The sequence below is a fragment of the Glycine soja genome, chromosome 16 (assembly GCF_004193775.1).
Source record: "Glycine soja cultivar W05 chromosome 16, ASM419377v2, whole genome shotgun sequence".
In the NCBI taxonomy this organism is placed as follows: Eukaryota; Viridiplantae; Streptophyta; class Magnoliopsida; order Fabales; family Fabaceae; genus Glycine; species Glycine soja.
Window position 1 is genome coordinate 2,236,781 of NC_041017.1, and position 17,691 is coordinate 2,254,471.

The 17,691-nt window shown below is 34.1% G+C and overlaps 1 protein-coding gene across 3 annotated transcripts; it reads right to left on the minus strand.

Annotated features, from left to right (window-relative positions):
- Window positions 1-5,485: 5,485 nt before the first annotated feature.
- LOC114389367 (exportin-2) lies at window positions 5,486-16,990 on the minus strand. Of its 3 annotated transcripts, none has more exons than XR_003661757.1 (3): window positions 13,984-16,990; window positions 12,142-12,215; window positions 5,486-5,646 (listed from the first exon to the last, which is right to left on the minus strand). XR_003661757.1 is itself a non-coding variant. In XM_028350025.1 (2 exons), exon 1 carries the CDS (start codon window positions 16,870-16,872, stop codon window positions 13,984-13,986), a length of 2,889 nt encoding a protein of 962 aa, XP_028205826.1. In that variant the 5' UTR covers window positions 16,873-16,990; the 3' UTR covers window positions 11,840-12,215. The 3 variants fall into 3 exon arrangements, 1 of the variants encoding a protein (XP_028205826.1); XR_003661756.1 differs by lacking the exon at window positions 5,486-5,646 and adding an exon at window positions 11,840-11,951; XM_028350025.1 differs by lacking the exon at window positions 5,486-5,646 and having other exon boundaries at window positions 11,840-12,215.
- Window positions 16,991-17,691: the final 701 nt, after the last annotated feature.

Consider the following 17,691-nt stretch of genomic DNA (forward strand, 5'->3'; position numbering starts at 1 on the left):
TCTCAAGTAAAAAATTAATAATAGAGTGGAGAAACCAAAAGGAGAAGGAAAAGAACCTTTTTTTATTGTTTTTAAAAAGGTCAAATTATTCCCGATAAGTTGTAAATAAAATTGATATAATAATGTTAAATAATAAAAAATAATTAATTAATATTTTTTTTTGAAAAAGGTAATAAGGTCAATTAAAATAAATTTTAGTACAACTTAAAACAAAAACTTTCTCCATCCCAAAATAATTATCATCCTAAGTTGTTTTATACATATATAAAATAATAATAGATAGATAAAAAAGGATTATAATTTTAAAAAATTAAAATTATATCATCATTAATTCATTTTATAGATTTATTTACTTGTCATAAATATTATAAAAGATATAAGTAAAAAAAATTAATTAATATTATATTAAAAACTAAAATAAAAATTAATAAAATATTTTTTTCTCTTATACAACAATTATAATAGAAAGGAGGAGGAAGTAATAAAATTGGTCAAAATATGGCATTAATGTTATTAAAAATGGAACTTATTTCAAGTTTAAAATGGTAACTTAAAAATCACGCAATTTCAGATTAATTTTTGGAGAATAAAAGAAAGTAGAGAGAAGAAGATGAAAAGTGTTGTTGATTTTAATATTTTTTCAAACAATAACAGGTGTAGATTTTATATATATATGAATTTAAGTGTAACAAAAATAATATTTTTTAAAAAGTTGAATTAGACACCTTATATATTATCTTGTCCAATTTTATTCGACTCAGCAATGGTATGGGAATTTTTGTGAACCTCTGTAAATCATTCAACTGTGAGATCGAATTTACCTTTTTTTTAGTCTGATAATTATTTAAAATTAAAAAGCTAGTTAAAAACTCTAACACAGTTAATTGTTTTGTTTGGATAATACTTTCCCTCGTTTATTCAAAAACTAGTACAAAACTTATATACGTTTACAAGTTTTAACCTAAGCAGTGTTGAGACATATTATTCATGAGTGTAGAAATTTGTTAGCCCTTAATACATCACACTCAGTTGTATTTGTTAAGAGAGAAGTTAATGGCTACTCATAAGTTTGGTAGGGTTGGACCATCTGTGTCAAGTCTCTATACTTGTTATCACATGATTTTTTATATATTTTTTATCAACAAATATTAATTATTAATTTATTAATTTTTGTCATTAAGGGATTAAAATTCATGATTTATCTTTCTTCACTTTTTATTATAAGTTAATTTTATATCACTTTTTATTATCAGGTCAATTTTAGATCTCATGTGATCTCTTGTGTTTGATCTTTTGGTGATGAATGAAATGCTATAAATACTTTTAGTAAAAAAAAAAAGCAAAAACCCAAGCAAACCATCTTTTTAAATTTGATACATATTTAATTTACTAAGTCAATTCATTGAAACCGCTTGCGCTTGTGACACAACAAGAAGTTGACGGTCACAAATTAATCACGTACATTTCTTTAAGCATATTTGTTAAATGCTACTAAACATACAACTAATTATTATTATTATTATACTTTGACTAAATAACAACACTGAAATATGTTATTTTACCCTAAACTTCGTGGGATGCCTCAAAGAACAACAATCTTGAATGAATAGTGACCATCTTGTGGGTATAATGCATATTGACATTTTCATCAAATGTGCCCTCATGAAAATCCTCTCTCTCTATGACTGACCCAAATTTGTCAATAATTAAATCCTGGTTCCACAATGTTTGACACAATAATTACATAGGAACAAAAACTTGGCCAGAGGACAGGCCAATAACATTGGGGAACTTCTACTGTGGGGAAATTGTTGTAGTGGCCTTGGTTGGGGAAGGCCAAACCCTTCCACTCTTTCACTAATATTGTGCCTTCGGCGCAATGACATATACACCAAGTGGAGTTTAATCATGTAATCTCTTCACATTAATTATTAAGACACCACCATTAGGAATGGGCATTATTGCCAACAATTGTGCAATTTATTTTCATTGAGATATGGAATGACTTTTGCCCCTTCTAAAGGGCTACGCTTATTTTTTATTTTTTATTTTAATAACGTGTGTTTTTTCTTTTTACCCTTTTTAATATAAATGTAATAAATATAAATAGGGTTGCCAAATCAATAAATAGCAAAAGCTGCATTAACCATATCATATAAATTCCATTCAGCTGATCTGTAGGACTCCATTTAGATTAGGGATCAGATTCCTCCATTAATCAAAGATTAGCGATTGGATCATTTGGTAACGATTACTTTGAATATTGCTAATTTTGTCCTCATGACTTGACCAGACTTAGTGATTCTATTCCCCCATAAATAATTTTTAATTTTTCAGCATAATGCTAGTATCTTGGGGGGATCTTCTCAATTCTTCCGACCATTAATTTGGATTGGGCTGTGAAATTAGACTCTTTCTTCTCTATGGTCTCTATGGCTCAAATGGGTAGATAGAGAGAGAGAGTTGACCTCATTTTCCTATTTGCACACAATGCATTGCTTTGCCTTTAGCTAGGGACATAAATAGAGTTTTGGTGGGGCAAGTGATTTGAATGCACACCCCATGTGTAAGACCATTTCAGTTTGTGTTCCTTGCTTCCCCAAACCGTACACATCACACATGATGAAGCACGACATAGGCACATTAATTCTCAGGTTCGGTTACTTTTTTTAAAAAAATAAATTAAAATTGGCTAAACACTTTCCTTTTGACATTGGTCAATTTTATTACTATTATTATTTTTTGTGGTAATTGAGGTTTGATTCGTCTAGCTTTTGGTGCATTTGATGTCGGAATTTCATGTTAAAAACATGTGAAGACAATCATGGGCAATTGGGTTAATATGAGCACTCCTCTCCTCCATGGGTGGGTGGGTTAGCACTTAGTAGTTAGTACCATGGCTTACTAATTTTAAGAATGAACGTGTGGGACCCACTTCTCTTCCTTTTTTCACTTCCTTTTCATATAACTTTCTAAGCCACACATTTTATTATGTTTTCAGCTGAAAGGCAAGGATGTTTGAATATTGTCGTCTTTTGAGTAAGAATGTGGATTTTATATTGAATAAGACTTGAAACATCATTGACTTTTCCAGAGAATTAGATGCTTAAACGTGGGTTTGCTTTTCAATTAGACATTATTGTCAAATTTTTTAACATAAAAGTTAGGGAATAAAATTACTTGTCTCGTACCAATTAGATATTTTTGGATTTGAATTTAAATCATGCAATTGTTGTAAGTAAAAAGTAACAAGCTAATTCACTTCATGGATAGAAAGCTCTCTCTCTCTCTCTCTCTCTTGAGAGACTTAACTAGAAATTTTCATTTGTTAATAATGAATTGCAATTTTTTTATTATTTTATTCTGTGGTATTAACCGTGCACCTAAACTGATATTTGTATGTAACTACATATTATTAATATTTTATGACTAGGGATCCAAGAGGCTTGCACACTAACATAGGATGCAATAATACGACTCATTCTTTGAAGTATATATACATTACATTATACAAAATTAGGAAACTTCTTTCATTCTTGCATGAAAAAGGGTACATTCAAATACTAATTTGTAAAATACATACAAAAAAATTGCAAAACAAGTTTTTAAGGTGTATTAAAAACTAGTGTTTGTCATGATATAAACTATAAATTTTTAATTTATTCTTTAATAATAATATATTTATATTTATATCAATTTAAATATGAAAAAAAGTTTCGTATGATTTGTTTTCAATTTATTACTTCATTTAATTTAAATTTATTAAAATTTTATTTATGTCGTGTATATGCTTCTTGACTTTTTTTATGCTTGTAGCCTATCAAATTTTAATCTTTTTATGTAAAATTAATATCTAAATTAATATATATATATATATATATATATATATATATATATATATATATATATAACATGAAAAAATCAAACTAGAATGTTGGATATGTAAAAGATTAAAAGAAAATAGATTTTTCAAATAAACAAAGAAAAATAAATACTACACGTTTCTGTAGTTTTATTTAATTTTTAATTTTAATATATAATTAAATGATGTTTTTTTTAATTTATTAAAAAACAATGTATTTTTAATTACTATTTATTTAGAAATTAAAAATAACAACAACAAAAATTTAAAAATTAAAATTTAAAAGGTAGAAACATGAAAGAGTGAAAATATATATACATATGAAATAAATGAATAAGCATGTTATTATCCAGATTGATATAGATATGAGGATGATGATGTCTATTATTTTCTTGGTAAAAAGAAAAGAGAGAGTTTAGATTAGGATTATTATGTAGATTTAAATATATCATTGTCTTTTTGAACAATAAGATTAAAGAGTTTAAATTATAATGAACAAGAATGTTAATTTTGTAATTTGATATTTTTATCCATGGTATTTTCTTCTTCTTATTTTAGATAATTATTTTATTTTCATTTGGATTTTTTTTAGAATTCGTATGTGCATCTAAAGTGCACATAATTTTTTATTTTTATCTTTTGCAATATAGATTGATTTCATTCACATTCCAAAAACCAAAAATTGATTTCATGCATAGTTATGTCAATGAGTAGAGGCCCAACCCATCGAACTCTAGTTCAGAATATTATGGCCGAAAAGCCCACTTATATTGATTGACACTATCTCAGTGCTTGTTTAGTTTAAATTTTTTGTAAGGGGTTTGTAAGAAAAATATTATTCTCTGAAATTTATGTGATTTTAAACATGCCCTTACAGGCTAAGCTAAGGCCGAATTATTAAATAAAAATTAAAAACTTTAACTACATTTTTATTCTTTTATTATAATCAACGTACAATGTTAGCTGCCTAAACTTTTTTTCTCGAATTTTGTCTCAAGTTATGTTAAATAACTTGAAAGACTGAGAACCTAAAACTTAGTAGAAATTTCATGGATTTTTTTTTAAAAAAAAAAGATTTCAAAGGGGAAATTTTATATTTTTCTAGGTTTAAATTAATTTTTTGACTTTTTTGTTAAGTAATGTCGTGATAATCAAAGTATAATATTATTACTATTCCTATCACATCATTGTCATGTCAGTCAATCCAATAATAAAGACAAAAACAAACAAACAACTATTCACACCAAAGTAGAGGACTAATCATGAGGCCAACAAGAATGTAGAGGACGAAGAAAACCACGTTACACACTTCGTAAACCCTTTTCACTTTCCAACATTTTCCATATTCTCTTCTTTTCTCCAATTGGTTCTTCCAACAAGTTCTACTTTTGTTACACCCATCCCCGATTGGTACACACTGCTCTATAAGCAAAACCCTGCCTCGTCCAGAGTTCTCAAACGCGTTGAAGATTTTCTTATCATCACGGTTGAGCACAAGGAGGGAGCCCACAGGGATGTCGGTGACAACGCCACCATCGCCGAGGAAGAGGAAGCTCTGGTCGATGGGGTGGCTTTTTAGGCCTTTGAAGCCGGCGAGGATTCTGTTAGCATGGAGGTTCTTGTCACGCTTCCATATTTTGTAGGTGTCAAAGAGAGCGATTTTTCCAACAAAGGGAATCACAGAGCTCTCAAAGTGGAATGAGATCTCCATGTACAAATCATGCATGCGGCAAGTAGCAGCACCACTTTGCTCAGGCGGCGCAGTGGTGGAGTCGGACGAGGACCTGCCCAATGTCGGAGGCGTGCCATCTCAATTTACAAATTGTGATCAAACTTAAACAAAGAAGAAACACCCACTCAGATCTAAAGTTAGGGTTAGCCTACACCCACTCAAACTTAACAAAATTTATTATTGGTTGAATGGCAATGAACATCTCTATCCGTCATATCATCACTTAATGAACATACACTAACGGTAGGTACCAAAGCTAAAAAAATTAAAAATGTCAAGTAACAAAACAAAAATAAATAAGTAGCAATCTGAAAAATGGATATACCTTAGGTAAGGGAAAACATATTTAAGCCTTTATATTACTATTTTGGATAAGTTTTGAGGATTTGATTGAAGAGTTTCTAGCAAAAGAAGATTTTAAGCAAGTTAATGTGTTTCTTGAAGAGATTTCAAATTAAATAGAGGGATGCTTATGAAAGGACTTTATCATACCAAATACAAAAATTGAGAGATTGTTTTTCAACAAAATATGGGTAGTGTACCAAAATGTAATAACTTTAAAAAATTAGCCCATTTGTTAAATAGGTCCTACGCATCACATGGGTTTGTCGACTAAAATTTACCAAAAAGAGCATTTGTTTAATATATTTTTTTGCTGAAAAATAGAGGATTAAAAGTCTCCAAAAGTAATCATTGTGGCACTATCGGCTCCTACAACATCAACTAAGACAATAGGAATACAATCAAATTCTTGATATTCAGATGATAAACCCAAGGCCCTTTTAGCCATCGTATCTGCTACCCGATTAGCATATTTGGGAATATGATTCCAAGTTACACCCTCTGATCTCCCATGCACCAAATGGATCTCTTGAATTAGTTGGTAATGAGGACGAAGACGATCTCAATTATCCTCTAGCGCTTCAATAGCCTCAACTAAGCTTGAGTCAATATGAATTGAGTAGAACCTTATATTCAAAGCAAGTTTGATGCTATTAAGAATAGACTTATATCCCCCATATAGGACAAAACCTTCTCTTGACTGAGCTTAAAACCAAAAATAAATCTCACTGCATGATTGTGAATAACTCCTCCATAACCTACAACTTTACCAAACTGGACAATTCTTACATCACAATTTAGTGCGACTTGGGCCTCTTTTGGCATTATCCAATAGGTTTCATCAAGACCCGAGCTAGAACAAACCTGCTGGGGAGAGTCTAGAATGACACCTTGTTGGACCTGTAGGCTTGTACTAAATTACAAGCTTTGTGAAGGGTGTTGCTAGGTGCACCTAGTATTATTGCTGGTGCACCCAACATTTTTTTTAAAATGTCAAAATTGCCCCTGCGTTTTTTTCGCATTTGTGATGGATGTGCGTGAGGATGGTCCGTAAATCGTACGGATCAAGTTGATCCATATGTTGATATTAAGCGCATACGGATCAAGTTGATTCGTTAGGCTTCTACGGATCAAGTTGATCTGTGAAAGGCTTACGAATCAACTTGATCCGTAAAAAACTTACGAATCAACTTGATACGTAAGCCTTTTACAGATCAAGTTGATCCATATGTTGATATTAAGCGCATATGGATCAACTTGATCCGTAAAAGGCTTACGGATCAAGGATATTTTAGTCTTTTTTCCTTAAGTGTTGGATGCACCTAGTAACACCTCTTTGTGAATAAGATCAAAATGGGACCAAAACTCATTGCAGAATATGTACCTATTCCTCCTCCACCAAATCATATTCAAAATAGATCCAAACAACATGCTCCAATTTAAACTTTTTTTCAAAAGCTCTCAAACCTAGGTTCACCTCCAACCATCCTTTCCAATCATCACAAATGTAAAAACTCTTATTATTATATGAGTGCATAAAGAACAGCCAAATCAGTATACTAGATGCCCCTAAAGAGATGAAAAATAGTTTCTGCTTCATTGTAACACAAGTTGTTCTCACTAATACCAAAATGTTTCCTCCTCACATTTTTGCATAGTCTCGTGACTAATCTTCTATAAGAAAGTTCAAAACCATTTTGGCCCTTCCTAATGATGCACCAACTTAAACCACCTCACCTCAGAAACCATCTCCAAATTATAGAAAACATTATAAGCCAATTTAAGAGAGAAAGTTCCATTTGGATAACCTTTCCAAATGACCTTATCATTTTTATTCTCGGAATATACATTACTCAACTTGCAGAAGTTGTTTGCACAAAAAAGGTCCCACGTTGAGTGCAAACCTTTCCAAAAGTTGCTACCAGACCTGTTAAGGTTTATAGAAAGAACAATGTTTTGACCACAACCATATTTACATCTTATAATCGAGGACCATAGGGTTGGATCCCACTCACAAAACCTCAAATTAGCTCGCAACATGTACGCCGTATTGCCATCACATGTACGTTTAAGGCCAAAACCTCTTTAAACTTGGGAGTGCACACAATATTCCAGACAACAAGGTGGATTCTCTCGGCTTCAGTTGAATCCCCCCATATAAATCTCCTACAAGCTTTGTCAATATCCTCATATACTAATACTGGAAGCAAGGTGGACTGCATCACATATGTAGGCAATGCTTGAATGATAGACTTAGCTAAAGTTAATCTTCCAAAGAAAGAGAGTTCTAGATTTCCAAGCATTTAGTCACTGGTGAACTTTATCATAATGAAGTTATAAGTTCCTCTAGAGGCCCTATTACGGAAAATAAGGATTCCCAAATAATTGCCAAGATCTTTCGTCCCGTAGATACCAATTTCTGCACTCAATTGATTCCATTGAGGTACTCCCACATTTTTAGAAAAAAACATGTAAGATTTCTCCAAATTAATTTTTTGGCCAAAGGTTCTACAAAAAAGCTTCATAATATTTTTAATCAGCATTACCTACTTCCATACGCAAATACCAAATAAGAAATGAGAGAGTCATATCTACTCAAATAAATAAGTTTCCACGTTCCATGGCTCACAAATAGATTAATTAATTGAAAAAGCCTCTCTATGCATATGACAAAGAGATAAGGAGAAAATGGATCTCCCTGGTGAATACCTCTAGAGGGAGTAAAATCTTTTAAAGTCTCCCCGTTGCACAAAACCTTCATGGATGAAGACAAAATACAATCTCAGATCAACTCCACAATATTCCCAGGAATGCCCACATCATCCAAGGTATCACAGACAAAATCGCAATTAAGCATATCATAAGCTTTCTCAAAGTCAATTTTGATCATCATCCATCCTTTTTTCTCTTTCTTGTTCCAATTAGAGTAGAAAATCTATTGAGCCATAATAATCTTGTCACCACTTTGACGACCAGGAACAAAGCTAAATTGAAAAGGACCTATCAACTTACTCATATAGGGTCTAAGGTCTAATCCTCAAAGAGAGCAACTTGGTAATTGGCTCATAAGGCACATTACATAAACTAATAGGCCTAAAATCTTTCGTAAGACTAACTTCATCTTTCTTGGGAATGAGAGTGATAAAGGTCTGTTTCACTTATGAAATTGCACGAGAATTTTGAAAAACTTTTCAAACAAAATTGCAAAGTCATCACCAACCATAGTCCAATACTTCTGAAAGAAAACTGCTTGAAAACCATTTAGACCTGGCATGATAAATTTCCTCAGATGTTGGCATCCTCCTTAAGTCATCTCTAGCATCTCTCCTAAATCTGAAAACACATGCGACATAACAAAAAGTTGGTATACTTCCTCAACATTATAAAACCTCCTGTAAAATTTAGTTACCATCCCTTCAATCATATTCAGGTCAGTGACTCAGTTCCCCTCTTCATCTTTAATCATGCCATACCTATTCTTCCTTCTTCTTATAGTTGTGACACCATAAAAATACTTGGTATTCATATCCCCATATATAACCATTTGGCTTTGGATTTCTAATACTAATGGATCTCCTTTTCCACACTGGCACTTGTTCATACTCCTAAATCTTTTTATATATTCCAGTTCAAGAAAATTATTAAAGCTCAAACCCCTTCTAGCATCTAACGCATCAAGCTTCTTTTATAAGGAAGGATTCATTTTTCAAAGAGTCAAAAACCTCTCTATTCCAATTCTTCAATTGATAAAAAAATGATGGATATTCCTGAACCAATTAAAAGTGTCAGATTCACAGCCCCAGGTCCTTCTCACCAAATGAGGAAAATCTTAATGCAAAGTCAAGGCCACCTCAAACGAAAAAGGTCTTTTGTGTTGATTCCTACGAGGTTGGTTTGTTAGCCTCAAGAGGAAAGGATGGTGATCAAATTTTAACCAACCTAGGTACACTACCACTGCTTCTAGGAACCTCATCATTCATTCAAAATTAATCAAACATCTAGCAAGCCTGACCCCCATTCTACCATTCCTCATGTCACCTTGTCCCCTTGGAAACCGATGTCAATCAGGTTTCCATTCTATACAAAATCTCAAAACTGATCCATATCACGATGAGCACGATGCCTAACTCCTCCAATACTCTAAAGGGGAGATAGTACAGTTAAAATCTTTGATCATTACCCAACCTCCATGCACATCACTACTAGTATCATTTAACTCATCCTATAGAGTTTGTCTTCTAACCAACTGTGGAGCCCCATAAACTGCAATGAGTCGCCACTTACTTGTACTTCAACATTTGACCTTCATATGGACCAATTAGGTCATGTTCCTAAGAACTTTCATCGTCCAATCATCTAGTTGCCATACACAACATATGCCTCCCCAATGACCTGTAGCATCTTGGATAAAAGAGCCGTGAAGCCCAAACTTATGAATGATACTTGTAGCTCTATCACCACACGTGTGAGTTTCCAACAAAATGAGAAAAGATGAATTATGGGTAGATTTGACAACTGACTGTCATTCTCTCCATTTGAATCTTCATTCTCCATCAAGGTCGTACTACTAATGTCCTACTAAGCCATGGATAATTTTGAATCCTCTTCAAAATGATGTCTACAAGCTACAAATTTCACAACCTCCTGGTCCACATGCACGTGAACAAAAGGTTCTTCATACCCCTTGTTTTCTGTTGTAGGGATGTTCATATTAAGTAGAAGCAAGCTTTCGTCCTTCTTCTAGACTTCATTTACTTCATTTTTCGAGACATTCAGACTTCAATTCCAAGTTATAGATCATCAGTATCGTGTTCAATCTAATTTAATTAATTAGACAAAATATGTGAGTATTATAGATCAATACCGTGTTCAATCTTATTCCTATAGTGGAGTTTTTGTTTTTTATTTTTATATACAACTATATATATAGTGGAGTTTGATTATATTTTCAAGCTTAGGTAACGTGAGATTTTTTTTTTCAGAATCCATGTTCATGATTAATAACCACATAACACGCATTTTAATTTTATTAACTCTTATAAATTAAAAATTTTAATTGTATCAAGTCAAGATGATTTGGAACCATAAATATTACCACGAGTGTATATTATTATATGTGAATATTTTAGTTTAAATATATTTTAGTGCAGTTGAAAACATGTATATACAAAGCTCTTGTTATGAGTTGAATGATAACCAAATTTCGACTGATTATTTATTGATTAAATTTGATCAAAATTAGCTTTAGTTCCTACATTTTAAAAATGATTTTATTTGTTGTATTTATGAAATGCGATAAATTTCTTCTTATCCTATACTTCATTTTGATCTAACAAAGGACCAAATCTACCATATTTCATAAAAATACAAGCATCAAAATTCAAAACCATTATTTCTTTTAAATAAAGAGACTAAAACTAATTGTGTTCAAAATTTAAGAGACCAAATCAAACATATTTCTTCTAACCCTGTACTTCATTTTGACCTAACAAAAGGCCAAATCTACCATATTTCAGGTAATACAAGGGTCGAAATCAGTACTAAAACTAATTTAGACCAAAACTTAAGAGACCTAAAACACATTTTACAATTCATTTATGAGTTGCTTTCATTGATTTATTATTATTTTTTGGTAGAAAGTTGGTTTCATTGATTATAATACATTTTCAATTAAGTGTGAAAACGATTTTAATTAAACACTCACTAGCTGTTAAACACACTTTCAAATGAATTAAGGATTTGATTCGGCAGCGAGATACCAAAAAGTAAAAGGCAAAAGCATTATCATTTTTCCCGTGCCTCATTGTTTTAGAAAAATTAAAATACTCATTCTTAATCACATTGAAATTGAGTGTAATCAGTATTATCACCCATTCTATCATTTGAAATGTGACGAATTGAAGTGAAACCATGAAAAATAATATGCATGGATGTAAAATTTACTTTGATATGCAAAAGTTTAGAATAATGACCGCACCGCAGATATGCATTACAATTTGCTCCCAGGCAAGCATGCTGAAACAGCAGGAAAATGGGAATGTGAAGCATGAAAAAAATTTACAGAGATCCCAACAGAACAAATTGCACTTCAAAACACATGCTTACAGTATTCAAAATGGAACTAACAGGAAATTCAGTTCAGCATTCATGGCCCTGACAAAAATGATAATAGCAGCTAAAACCTTTGTTTCAATGCAAGAAGTACCTTTAGCTAGCTCATAAATGTTGAAGGCTGAGGACCCGGGCAGTAAATTCCTCATTGTATTCCAGCATTCAATCCTGAGAAGTATGATGAATACCTCATTAGACAAATCACCCGTTTGACTCATTAATCATGATCAGACAAGGCCGAAATTAGATAAAATAAACTCTTGTAAGAAGAAAAAAAAAAGAATTTTCACAAGTTATACACCTGAAGTTTTCTAAAAGTTCTTTCATACAACTTCTCTAAAAGTTAAAGTCCATAACTTGGTTTTAACGTATGAGAAGAGTTTGATTAAATTACTTTCCTATTTATTTTCCGAAAAGTGTTTGTGAAGAAGTTTGTCTAAATTGGGTGAAAAGGTATAACAAAATTACAAAAATACAAGACAGCTGCACACAGCACCAGAGAAAACATTTCCTGTCATTCTGATATCAACAACAGAATAGTCCTCATGCTGAGAGACTGATTTGAGAAATTTCTGTTTGCATTTTCAAATTCCACTTTCAATTACAAAAATATCACCTTGTTTTCATTTCATTTTTGTTTTCAAAAGATCGTAGGAATCAATGAAAACAATTTCCAATTCAAAATTTTGAAATAGAAAACAAAGGTAACATTTGGGTACTAAGTACATAAAAATAAAACAAAATATTTCCTGAAGAACAACAGTTCATAAAACATTCGGTATCCCATAAACAGTCCATGGATGATAGCAAACAACTTTTCAGCCAGTGAAGAAATAAAAAGATTGATTAAGCATATGGTTAAACAAAAAGAATGAGAAAGCACAAAGAACCATATGGAGCTTGTTCGTGTGTTTTAGGTAGCAAAATACAGCTGCCTTAGAGATTGAGGAATTAAAAAACCACAATAATTGCATACTATGAAAGTCAATGATGAGCAATACAGAAAATGCCCCCCTACTGTAATAAGGTCCACATTCCAATCTTTCATTCTGACATCAGTTAAAAAGTTTCCAGCAAGTGTTTTTTGTTAAATCTCCAATAAAGTAACAATTTTTACAGCAACATGGTAATTACCCCTTGTTTGTTTGGGTGTAAATAGAGTTGAAATAAATAGGAAAGAGGGACATAGGATAGAAATACTAAATTTTCTCCATTGTTTGGAAGGCTAAAAAGGAGAGAAGCTATTTCCGTGGGGCACCTACTAAAAATACTAGTACTTTCTAAATTGGAATTAAATGGGAGGGACATGACCTCTCTCTTTTTCATTTTGTTTGTTTAAGTATTTCTAATATAAATATTTAAAAATAATAAATAATTGCATACTAAGAAAAATATAATATATCAAAAATGACATTTTTTAATTAATATAAAAATATTTTTATATATAATTTATTTCCACTCACCCAAACAAGCAGAAAAAAATTCCTCCAAACAATTTCCACTGAAGTTCTTCCCTTCCAATTTCTATTCACCATCCAAACAATATATCTTTTTCACTATATTTCTACCCTTCCTATTTTTTTCCTCTCTATTTCATTCCTTATCCAAACAAAGCATTAGTGTTTTACCTAGCCAAGAGAGAGAAATGTACCGAGAATGACCCCATAGCTTCCAGAGTTACATATACCCCATTATTGTGAATTTCGATCCTTAAAAGGCAGCATAACAAATATATTGATGATTAAAAAAAATTGTACAAACTGCCCACCTCTATGTTTGTTACCAATGAGAGCAGACAAATTTACAACAATAACAAAGAAGCCAAATTCCACTCTAAAAAGGGTCAAGCATACAAAAAGCTAGATTGGTATTTTAGTCCAAAAGAACTCTGATGAATACAGAATAATAATACAGATAAAAGGAGAAAGTAACTTACTCAAACTATTGAAAGATTATAAGTGTTGCAAAGCTGAAGCAATGCTGCTTGATTTGCAGGATCAACATTTTCACTGATGACCTTAGGATACCTCCCAGGGGAAAGTGCAGAAAGTCGGGACAATGATGCCACAAAAAACTCCCTGGGATCTCTTATATCTTTAAGTGGGTCTTCTTCTTTCTTTCCAGCATTGTAAAGAAGAACAAAGGTGGTGCTATAACCCGCATTTTCTGTTATATCTGGCATGTCAGGTTCCTCCTGAACTCTATCCTCTTCTGGCCGAGAAAGGAGTGTGACTATGCTGTCCACCATCTTACCCCAGGACACAGAAGCTGCAGGATCCAAAAGAACTGGTGACTCACATACGAGTCTGGTTGAAGCAACTGCAGTCAATTTGAGCTCTATAGCTCCTGTAATCAGCTTAAGATTAGGAATCCAGAACTGATTCAAAATCACAACAAAAATATCAGGCTGGACACTGTTCATAGTATCAACAACATTTGCAGCACCATGCTTAATCAGGAAGAGAGACATAAATATCAAGAGAGACTTGATGAGTTTTACTGTCCGCCTTTTCTGGAGCTCTCTGAAAAGTGCAGCCCAAATGTGAGAAATATATGGTTTAATAGCATTATACTCAAGACTTTCAATGACAGTGTTAAGCACATAAAATCCTTGTTCAGATGTGCTTGAAGCTTGGATTAGTGTGTCAAATATTCCAAGCACTTTGGTCAGCCTATCCCCTTGGGTGATCTCATTCGGTGCCTTTTGAAGGAAGGCCTGGAGCAGACGCACAAGTGCAGGAACATTTGAGGACCTTTTCCATGTTTCAGGTGACAATAGAAGCTCAAATATCTGCATGTAGATTGGTGGGATGGGTGGCCTGTTTAACTCAACAAGCTGAGCAAGCAACTGAAACGTGTATGGTAAAAACTCAGTCACATCATTGGTCAATATTATTTCAAGCCTAGGAAAAAGGCTTGCTTCAAAAACAGATACAAGAGATGGGTCCCTCTCACAAGCCCGCCTCACAAGAATGGCTACCGACTCAAAGAGATAGTGGTTGAAAATGGGATTTTTTGGATTTTTGCAAACTTCAGTAAGAAGAGAGCCCAACCCTTCAACACAAACTCGTGCAACATCAACAGATATATCTGCAACGGCAAGAACCCTCATAATACATTTCATTGCATATTGATTCTCTTCAGATTCTGGGAGCTTAAAGGAATTGAAAAGATTGTTCATCAGCACGGGGAAAATTGGATTGATATCAGCTGAAGTATAACGTGCTGCACCCCCTTCATCCTTCACCAACAGGAGCTTTTCAATACAGCTTGCAGCATAAGAATGAACAACATTCGACTCTGCAGCAAGAAAACGAACCAAATCTGGAAAAAATTTCAATGCCACAGGCTTTGAAATTTGTGTCCGGAACATAGTAAAAAATTTGAGTGCACCTGCCTTGAGCATAGGATACCCATTCACATCAGCATTTTGCAGCTCAGGAACAATCACAGACTCAAAAAAGCTCTGAACATCAACGAGTTCCGTGGAGACAACACTAGCCCCAGCCTTCTTGGTTGCAAGAGAAACCACCAAGTAAATAGCACAATCCTTGTCTTTCCAATTCGCCCCAGGGTTAGCAGCATACAAACTCAACAAACTCTGTATCTGCGAAGAAACAATGCTTTTCACAGCATCCCCATAGTACGTCGCAATACCCTTGAGCAACTCACAAGCAATCCTCCTCCTAGTATCAAGATCACTCCCCTCCATATCCCTCCTAATAAACTCAATATAATTCATCTCAAACAGCTCCTCATCATCCTCCCTCAACCTCACATTCGGTATCACAATACACTGACAAATCTGCGGTATCACCCCATCACTCGCGAACAAAGTATGGTGCACGCTAGTACTAACTGTGGTCAAAAACTTAATCGCTGTAATCGCAAGCCGGTCCCTGCTGGATGACTGCGACACATTCCCAAGCAAAGTCCACACCGCAAGAGCGAAATCATTCAAGAATCCCTGAAACTCCTCCTCATTCTTCTCCATGTAGAGGTTAATATTCTCGCAAACCGAGGCCCTAAGCTCATCGACAAGCGCAACACCATCGGCACCACTGCTCTCAAGAGCAGGGTAGCTAGTGGTGAGATACTTCCTGAACTCACCCATCCACTCTTTCATGTGATCCTCGAAAAACTCAGGCAGCTCCTGAAAATTCAGCGAGTAGAATATCCTGCAGCACAGCCTCTGCGACTCGAAGAGCGGGCGCAGGTTGGCGGCGCCGGCGTCGATCAGCGACGCCGTCTTGAGGAAAATCTCCAATAAAGGAGCGGCGAAGTTGTCGAGACAGTACTTTAAGTCGAGCAATAGGTCATTGGTTTTATACTGAAACCTAAATTTCTTGAAAATAGAGTTAGCAGTGCCGAGAATACCGTTAATGGAGGCGTAATCGGAGGACTGGGAGGCTTTTTGGAGATTTGCGATGAGTTCGGGGAGGAGAGAGGGCCAGGATTTGGGGAAATCGTGGTGACCGATTAGGGCAAGGGCTTCGCTGAGCTGAGATTGGATTTTGGGGGAGGCGGAGAGCATGAGGGGGACGATTAAGGTTTTGATCTGGTCCTTCTCGGGGTCGGGGACGGGGGAGTCCTCGGAGGCCCAGCGGAGGCGGAGGTGGTTCTTGAAGTTGACGGCAGCGGCCTGGCGGATCTGGTCGTCGATGGAGGGCTCGGCGACCAGGCGGAGGACGGCGAGGGCGTAGTTGGGGCGGTCGGCGGCCTCGGCGAGGGAGGACTCAGCGCGGCGGCGGGGCTCCGGCGAGGGGGAGAGAGTGTGGAGGAAGCATTCCGAGAGGAATTGGAGGGTCTGAGGGTTCCACTCCATGGTGATGGTGGCGCTTCCTTGCTTGCTAGGGTTTATGAGTTTGGGAAAGAAGGAAATGGAATCGGAACAGAAGAGTGAAAGGGAAAATGGAGGGATTTTTATTTTGAAGGTTTAGGTTCTTTTTTAATCAGTCCCGCGATGGCGTGCATTATTATTTTAACTTTATTTTGAACATTAATCGTGTTAAATAATTCATATGTAAATACTACCATCTTTTAAATTTTATTTATTTTAAATTTTAAATGATGCATTGGAATTAATTAGTTTAGATTTTTTTTTAAAACATAATTAGTTTAGACTTGCTCCCTAATAAATAATTGAAAACATTTTTGAAAACTAGATTAGACTTATCCACTAATACTGATTCTTACTCTCTTATTCTTACCAAAATACCGATTCTTACTTTATTTTGACTAATTTTTCCCTGATTGTTAATATTAAGTTTATGGATATTTTGTCTCCTAATCAAATATATTTAAATTTTAAATGCTTGAATATAGTTGATAATTGTTAATATTGATGAATGTCCAAGCCTAGTTCATTAGTAGAAGCATGGAAGTGGCATACTGCGTTTACTTGATTGACCAATGGGACTTTGTGAATTCTCACCTTTCTTGTATCCAAGGAAATACCCATGGAGTTCGAAGATTTTTCTTTTGTGCGTCAAAAAACTCAACAATATGCACAAAATGGGTGATCTTTCTAATGCAAAGGCAAATGGAGAATATGAAGTAGCATAATTCCCAACCTCTTTTTGTTTTTCTTTTTAAACCATCATGGAGAAAAACCCAATTAATGGAGGGTAGAAAAACCTCTACT